Here is an 8,463-nt window from a genome sequence, read left to right as displayed (position 1 = left end):
CATCTTCAGACCCTCGTTCCCTCGAATATCATTTGTGTTTTGGAAAGGAGGCATACAAGAGGTGTTTTCTTGAAAGTTTAAGGGGTAAGAGCAAACATTTTTTTTCGACATCGGAACGATGAGCTTCAGCCTAGGTCACGAGATGACCTTTGTCTAGACTGACTCAGGTGAATGCAATCTTTAAATTCCGTTGTGAAAATGTTTCCAAACAGATACGATAATAATATTCCGTGTATGATTATTGGCGGTAAGGCGCTAAAAACGTGCCAATGTGAACTCCAGTAATGAAAACGTCTCGGGGAATATCTAGCCACCCATAGGTCAGGGGGATTTATGTTTTTATGTACATTTTATACATCAGTCAACCGTCCTGATACTAATTTTCAGCAAAATTGGAGCCATAACCGTATCAAATCGCCTTGCTGGTGCTACACCCGTTGGCAGATCTGACTAGGTAAGTTAATAACCGGCCAAACTGGTATCCTTCGTGGGCCGCCCAAGCCGGCCCAACCAACAGGACCTTGGGACGATAACAGCGCCCAGATAGTGGCTGTGGGCGTGGTCAAGCTCTTTTCATGGCTGATCATCGCAGTATAAAAGCGGTCGCCAAACTGGACAGACCATCACATACACCAGTGAGTTCAGCCATGAAAGTCCTGGTGAGTGTACCTATTGTATAACTCTTTGCATATTGTATCCTTCCTATGTTCATGCGTTATATACTCACCTAAGTTTTCCCAATTTTCGGTTAGCTGTGATAAATTATAAATCAGCCTGCCTCCAATGATACTGGCACCAGCAAAGAAACAGCGATAACAGGGTCCCAAATTGCTCCAAACTGGTTTGTGTGTTGCCTATGGCAAAAATGCCCGGTGTGCGCGCACTTCAAAAATTCCAACTCTTTGTGTGCTGAAATATGGCTTTTGTAAAGGGTAAGATGGTGTTAATGTGCTTGAATGTGTCTCAGAATGCTCCTGTGCTTAGCACATATATATGGTCCTAAAACTCCACACGAGTTTGTCAAAATACAAATATGTTCAAGTTGTCATCGTCCGTCTATCTTTTGCGTTTACAAATAAAACCTTAATTGTAAAAAGTATCAAACTGTTTTTTCAGTCAGCGCATTATTTTTGCCCAAAATTTTCAATGACTGTTTCTATGTTTCTTAAGAGGTGTCAATTGGATCTGCTATAAGTCGATCATAATTTGGTCGTCTTCGTTGACCAAGTGTGTTGAGAGTCTCGTTTTAATAATGATAAATATCTAGCCCAAATTTAGGTCAGACTTGTTTTTCAAGCACCTGGCGATGGTCTTTGGAAGGGAATTCAAAACAGCAAAAGCAGTTGTCCGAAACGCTGCATTCAAAATAACGCCACTGTCAGGAGCAATAATTGTTGTTGTCCCCGTCAGTGGCAAACAACTTCCAATAAATCATCTGACAACATCTAGCGCCAGGCCTTTTCCCAAAACTACGCCCGATGGCCTCATTTAACTTTCAAATTTAATATCCATTTTTCATTTGCAGGTGGTTGTTTTCGCTGTCCTGGCCGTTGCGGCTGCCCAGTACGCCCTGCCCTACAGCGGACTGGGCTACTCGGGATACCCGCACGCCGCCGGATACTGGAACAACTTTGCTACCCCCTACTCCACCTACCCTGGTGCCCCCTACACCACCTACGCTGCTGCTCCCTACACAGCCTACGCCGCGCCGGCCGGTGTCAGCTCTCAGCACTACTCCCTGAGCAGACGCGGGGACTACAGCTACGGCTACGCCGACGGCCTGAGCACCAAGACGGAGAGCAAGAACGCCTATGGCGCCACCCTTGGCTCGTACAGCTACGTGGATCCCAACGGCCTGACCCAGACGGTCAACTACGTGGCGGACTCGGCCGGCTTCCGTGCGCAGGGCACCAACCTGCCCGTGGCTCCCGTCGCCGACCTGAAGGCGCCCGTCAACACCCTGGTGGGACCTGCCCCCGTCGAGGACACGGCTGATGTGAAGGCCGCCAGGGCTGAGTTCCGCAAGCTGTACGCCGAGGCTGCTGCCGCCGTCAAGGCTGCCAATGCTTCCCGCGGGAGGCGCAGCGCTCCTCTGCCCGTCAGCGACACACCCGAGGTGGTCGCCGCCAAGGCTGAGCACGCCCGCCTGTACAACGCGGCTGCTCTCGGAATCTACCCTCAGTCGTACGCTGCCTCGAGTCCTCGCTTCACGCTCCAGGGCACGTTCGGCCCTGAGGGCGCCTCTTACGCCTATAGCACTATGCATTCGGCGTTCCCCTACCGCCGCCTGTTTTACTAGGTGCTATATCTGTGTGAAAATTGCTCGCTGTTCATCTGCGATAAAATCATGACATTCTCTGTCCCCGTTTTACCATTTTGCAAAATGTTTGGGCTCATTTCTAATTACACCTGAAGGCTGACATGTTCTGTACATTCTCTCAGCTTGGTTACTAGCCTACATGGAAACAGCATCTCGGTTTGGAGGACGGAAAAAGTTGACAATGATTGACACAACATTATATAACAATGCTTGGTAGCAGTGGCACGGCATGAATGAAGGCGAACAAATTCTCATCCTAGTTTTGGACTTCAATGCCACCCTACTCCAGGTTGGATGTGCCATATCCAAGGACGCGGGAACCGGGGGAGGGAACAGAGGAGCAGCTCTGCCTTCCCCCTCCCAACTTGGAGGGCCTGTGGATGGCGCATTCTGATGTGTTAATGGCCAATTCTGAACCGTAAAGGGAATATGTAGCCTTTAAAAGTTCATTCTGACCTGCGGAGGGCTCATTCTGACCAATTCGGGATCCATTCTGACCAAATGAGGGCACTTCTGAGCCCGCAGAGAGCCCATTATGACCTGAAGAAGGTGAGTCAGGTCAGTCAATCAATAAATTACATTGGTTGTCGAGGGGCCCTCGACAGCCAATATCGAGGGATCCTCGGGCCGAATCTGACCTGTGCAGGGCTCATTCTGGCCTGAAGAGGGGCCCATTCAGGCTGGCAGAAAGCCATTATGGACTCTATTCGCTATCATTATGGCCCGTGGACGGCTCATCCTGTCCTGAAGCGGGCTCATTTTGGCCTGTGGAAGGCCTATTACCGACTTTGGAGGGTCCCTTCTAATATACACAGTGCCCATTCAGGCGTGTAAAGAGCCTAGTATTAAATGCAGTGTCCATTCTGGCCTGCAGAAAATAATTATTGACTGTAGAGAGCCCATTCTGACTCGAAGAAGACCCATTATTGACTGTGGAGGATTCATTCTTGGTTCAAAACAATGTTAAAAAGCGTGCTGTTAATGGTCGTACCCAAGACGTGATTCATCCAGTGCACGTAAGTCATGTCGCTTATCAGCCGTCGATATCGAAGGGGGTGCTAATCAAAGGATTTTGATCTGGATTGGTAAACCTAATTCATTAGCCCTTTCACCATGATAGTAGTTGGCCTTGGACCCCTTCTTTATCATTCGAATCTCAGGCGGACTGGGCGCTTGAGGCTTGGTAACAGTATTCCGCGTGAGATTGTACAGATGAACAAAATAAGCACTTCATGGGGTAGGGGAGGACAAAACATTTCATTAACTTGATTAAAAGCATCACATCTTTGGAATAAGTCGCGTAAGCGTACCATTCAAAAAGCATCATCAGCAAGCTTAATGGATTTCCTGAAGGCGAATAATACTCTATAAATGCATAGTCGGGGTTTTTAGCGTCTAAAATTAACAAAATATGCAGAGATGTTAGAACGCATTCTTTCTGACAGCCCCCCTGCACTGATGCCAAGCGCACCCTCCGCCCTGCGACTTATTAAAATTTGCACGCGCGCTTTCTGCTCTGCCTCCATTTCATAAAGAAGGCATAGAGGTCATGTCTGCGGAGGTTGGCTTGCCCCAAATCCTAAAATATCTTTGGAGACACCTATGAGCCAGAGGTAAAGCCAGATCAACTTTCAAGACCAGCCAAAATCCGTGGATGTAAAATAAAGAGGACGAAACACGGGCAGACATTAGGAGTCGACGTGAATCGTCGGGGCGATATTCTGCGGGAAGATATATCTCTCTGCTCTGCGCATGGAATCACCTGACTTCCAACAACCACCTCAATTCTTATTGGTCCTTCCTGATCTGAATCCCACGCACGCCACCATGGTGGTGCGTAACTTCTTTTTAGTAGCATTCGATACCAGCTATAACATTATGACTTTTGTGTGAACCTTAAGGAAGATAGCATAATGCGCGGAAATATCCCCAGACTAACAAATGCATGCTCCCACCATACTTTTATTGCAGGGCTACTTCAGAGCTTCGTTGGTGCAGAGCTACTTCACAAACTTAAGAAGTGATAATTTCTCGTCTGGCAGGCCTGATGGTTTCATGGGGTAAGGCCAGCTGCGACTTCCACGGGGGTGCACTGCCCTTTGATAACGCGGCGCATTGCCACACCTGTGTCACAACACAAATGATGACTATTTGAAGGAACATGCGCCAGATTTGTCACATTTTCTTTCCAAGTCAAAGCTAGCAAACCCTCTTTCCTGTTTACTAGTAAGCATATTTGGACAATAAAGCTTGAATAGTGAAGCGCAAGAACAATCCACAGCTACACAGAAAAAGCTCCATTTAGCGCCAAGAGCCTATCTTCTTTGCTCCTAATCCGTCATTGACTGCGATGGCGAATTAGGGGCAAAGAAGATAGGCTCTTCGACAAAAAGCGCCCACAAAAAGAAAAAAAATCATTTTTCGCAGTCAGTGAAAAGCTGGCATGCCTATGATCATTTCACCAAATAATTTGTGTCACTTTGAAGGTGTGCTCAGTTTTTAGAGGCTTCAGCGACCCTCATCAGCTACATGCCATCTAAAAACTAAGGAGTTTGTTTAGAAAGACCGCCTTCAACGGGATTCACAAATGCTATGAATAAAGATGCATCGAAAACAGATTCTGGGAGCACACCGCTCTTTGCCACTTCTCAGCCTTTTAGTTATAAGGAAAATCGCCGGAATCCAGGGACCATCTGAAAATACATGATGGTAGCATAGCCGCCTTCTCACAAGCTGCGCTCATGGCAGATGGTGTAGGCCATTGCGACTAGACGCATTATTACTTATATTTCGCACAGTTTTTTTTACTAAATCATTTGTTTCATCGATATCAGGAAAATACGTGATGGCCATGGCATTGCCTTTGAATTCCCTTGCATTGGTAAGTACCGATGTAAATTGTATGCTAAGTTTTTCAAACATGAGATAAAGACCACAAACTAAGTGGACATTGAGAGAAAGGGGACCCAGAAGAAGGTTGCTACCTAAACTGACGTGATACAAGCTTCAAAAACTGTTTGTATAATGTCCTCAATCGTGCACAAACCTAAGATCAGCTAATCTCCTTTCCTTTCACGTTAGTCTTTCACCAAATATTTTGTTCTGTGTATTTCTCAAAACTTTAACAATTACGTCTTGCTTCGTCCCTTTAAATAAACGCCTTATTTCCCCAATGGCCTGACACAACGGGTTAACTAGCTGGACTTGCTGGCTTTGATCAGCTTTCTCAGCTCAGGATAAATTGGCGTTATTTTTCGAGCACTGACGTTTTTGAACTACCTCAAATTTAAAAAAGGATTATTCCGTAACTGCTTTTCCTAGCCAAACCCTCTTAAATGCATTCGAAAGCACTCATAATCTCTTTGCTGAAATTATAGGTATGTGCAAATCGAAAGGTCCATTTTCTTTGTGTCCGCATTGAATATTATGCTGTTGTAATTACTGATTTTAAGAGGCTCGTCAAAAAATAAATTTGAATGGCTTTACGACCACTTGTAAAAACAAAGTCCAGAATTTCAGAACCCCAAGTACGCTGGCCAGCTGGTTAAAACAGAAAGTTCGATTTAAAAGAATCCAAGGACTCGCTCGTCATTTGACAAAGTTAACATGAATTCGAATTTGAATTCCTGGCAACTTTTGAGGGATTAAAGACTTGGCGCATTTATTGGCCCATTAGAGCGTCCGTTGCATGAGCTGGACCGGGCCATCTAAACATAATACCTAACCTGATTATATTGGCCGTATACATTTCTAGGCCCAACCAAACGGATTATTACATTTCCGATAAGCCAGCCCCGCCAACCAAAACCGGAAGCAAAAACCTCTTGACATAGATGTAAATTCCACTGGTTACAGATTTACGCTGGTACAAAGAAGCAATCATAGTCATTGAACTGAGGCTGTCTCCAAAAACCTGACATTTATCCATATCTCGTTGATGCAGACATCAATGTGCTCTCTATAACAGGAGACGTGAAATCGTTCCTTATTATTCCTAAAGGTTCGGCACGAGCTACACAAACGATATGCCTCCGCTTGTATGTTTTTTTCTCTCAATTTGGCATAAAACTACTTTCGCAGCGATTTTTTCCTCATATTTTTGTTTTCCCCATTCCAGTGCATGAGCCAGATATTATGCTGATGCCTGTTTGCATAACAAGCATTTCTCATCCTACTCTTACAACACAAAATGCTAGCAAAAACTTTCCATACTAGCATTCAGGCGGCTTTTTGAGTGGTGCTCCCCAGGTCTGATTCCAAACTGGTTGCACTATTTCAAAGGGAGTGCCAGTTCAAAAAATGAGTTTCATACACATCACAAAGGTCTGGAATGTAAGCATTAATCTGCCGCGCTTTCTCGCCTTCAGAGCGCCCGTAGCCTGTTCTCTCAATGGCGTCAGTGACTGCCGCAATGCTGCCGAGACATAATCCCTGCTATTTTGCACGTCATGGGAGCCGATTTGAAAAAACAACACTCGCCTAACCAGCCCTCCGTTCAGCAGTCTGCTAAAAATGCCAGGACACTCCTAACCATCCCTCCTGACGCTCTCTCAAACACGTCGGAGGTCAGCAGAGACTACCGCTCGTCCACCACTTATGGTCTCTTGACGTCAGAGTATCCGATCACCAACGTATCTGCGCTGGAGGATCGGGTGTGATGGCTGTTGTTAAGGCAGAGTAGTGTACCGCGTTGTTTGCGCGGCGCCGATAGGCTCCTCGTGCCATCCGAATGCAACAATTAAAAGGATCTGGCGCGAGACTTCTTAGATTACGCCATTTGCCGCTGCTCCCAGCTCGCCAGCCGAGGTGGCGATTGGAGGCAGGTAGGAAATGCAAGGATCTGTGCTCGATCAACACTGACCTCCCAGATGTCGCAGAGGGCGACGGCGTTCCTTTTCATCGGCGCGAGGCTTAGAATAGTCTCGTGTAAATGTCGGTGCTCCCCTGCGTTGCCCTTCTATCTATCAAATGTCAATATCATAAACCTTTTCTGTCGTGACAAGTACCCGTGATCATCAGTGCAGATTAAAACATCTAGTTTTTACAATGCAACCATTGTTTCCTGAAAGCGTTTTTTAGCAAGGTCCTCTTTGTACCTTGAATGTCACTGTCAGCGTAGGAATTCCAATGATGTGGTATATAAAGTCATAATATAAAGTGCGAGAGCTCATCAAAGCTTGAAGGCTTTCTTGTTTATCTCAATATTATCGGCATTGTTGTGTTCCTCTTTCCAACTGACATGGTGTTTCACAAGTACTGTCAATCATGCTGGATAATACACTAAAAATGGCAGCTCCCACGATTATTAAAAATTGGCAAACAGAGCGCGTCACAGTGGATCCAAAATAACATGACCAGCATGTTAGCAAAGATAAACAGGAGCCAACGTGTACACCGGAACAGCACTTACAAAAAGAGACGAACGTAGGGGGACGTTGGGTGAATAGAGCTGTAGGCGTAAGAGACGCCCTCAGAGCCGAACATGCACTGGAACGTGACGGGAGCGCCGGAAGCAGCGTATCTATGAGGGTATATACCGAGAGCAGCCGTGTTGTACAGGCGGGCGTGCTCAGCCTTGGCGACGGCCACCTCGGGTGTGTCGCTGACGGACAGAGGAGCGCTGCGCTTCTTGCGGCAGTCAGGGGCAGCCTCGACGGCGGCAGCAGCCTCATTATGCAGCTTGCGGAACTCAGCCTTAGCGGCCGTCACATCTGCCTTAGCGGTGTTCACACGTTAGCGGTCTTCACACACTGCCGTGTCCTCGACGGGGGCAGGTCCCACCAGGGTGTTGACGGGTGCCTTTAGGTCGGCGACAGGAGCCACGGGCAGGTTGGTGCTCTGCGCACGGAAGCCGGCCGAGTCCGCCACGTAGTTGACCGTCTGGGTCAGGCCGTTGGCGCCACGTAGCCGTACGAGCCGAGGGTGGCGCCGTAGGCGTTTTTGCTCTCCGACTCGGTGCTCACGCCGTCGGCGAAACCGTAGCTGTAGTCCCCGCGTCTGCTCAGGGAGTAGTGCTGAGAGCTGACACTGGCCGGCGAAGAGTATGCCGTGTAGGGGGCAGCAAAGCAGATGTTGTAAGGGGCAGCGGCGTAGGCGGAGTGGGGGGCAACAAAGCTCCTCAAGTATTCGCTTGAGTACAGGTA

General features: G+C 47.4%; 1 protein-coding gene across 1 annotated transcript; it reads left to right on the top strand.

The window, feature by feature from the left end:
* Nucleotides 1–640: 640 nt before the first annotated feature.
* Nucleotides 641–2,420, top strand: LOC119101367 (cuticle protein 19.8). Its single transcript, XM_037224698.1, has 2 exons — nucleotides 641–659; nucleotides 1,526–2,420. Exons 1-2 carry the CDS (start codon nucleotides 648–650, stop codon nucleotides 2,297–2,299), a joined length of 786 nt encoding a protein of 261 aa, XP_037080593.1. The 5' UTR covers nucleotides 641–647; the 3' UTR covers nucleotides 2,300–2,420.
* Nucleotides 2,421–8,463: the final 6,043 nt, after the last annotated feature.

Source organism: Pollicipes pollicipes, unplaced genomic scaffold (assembly GCF_011947565.3).
Source record: "Pollicipes pollicipes isolate AB1234 unplaced genomic scaffold, Ppol_2.1 Scaffold_4881;HRSCAF=5763_pilon_pilon_pilon, whole genome shotgun sequence".
Taxonomy (NCBI): Eukaryota; Metazoa; Arthropoda; class Thecostraca; order Pollicipedomorpha; family Pollicipedidae; genus Pollicipes; species Pollicipes pollicipes.
The sequence above is the reverse complement of the archived record's forward strand: the minus strand, read 5'-3'. Positions and strand labels throughout refer to the sequence as shown.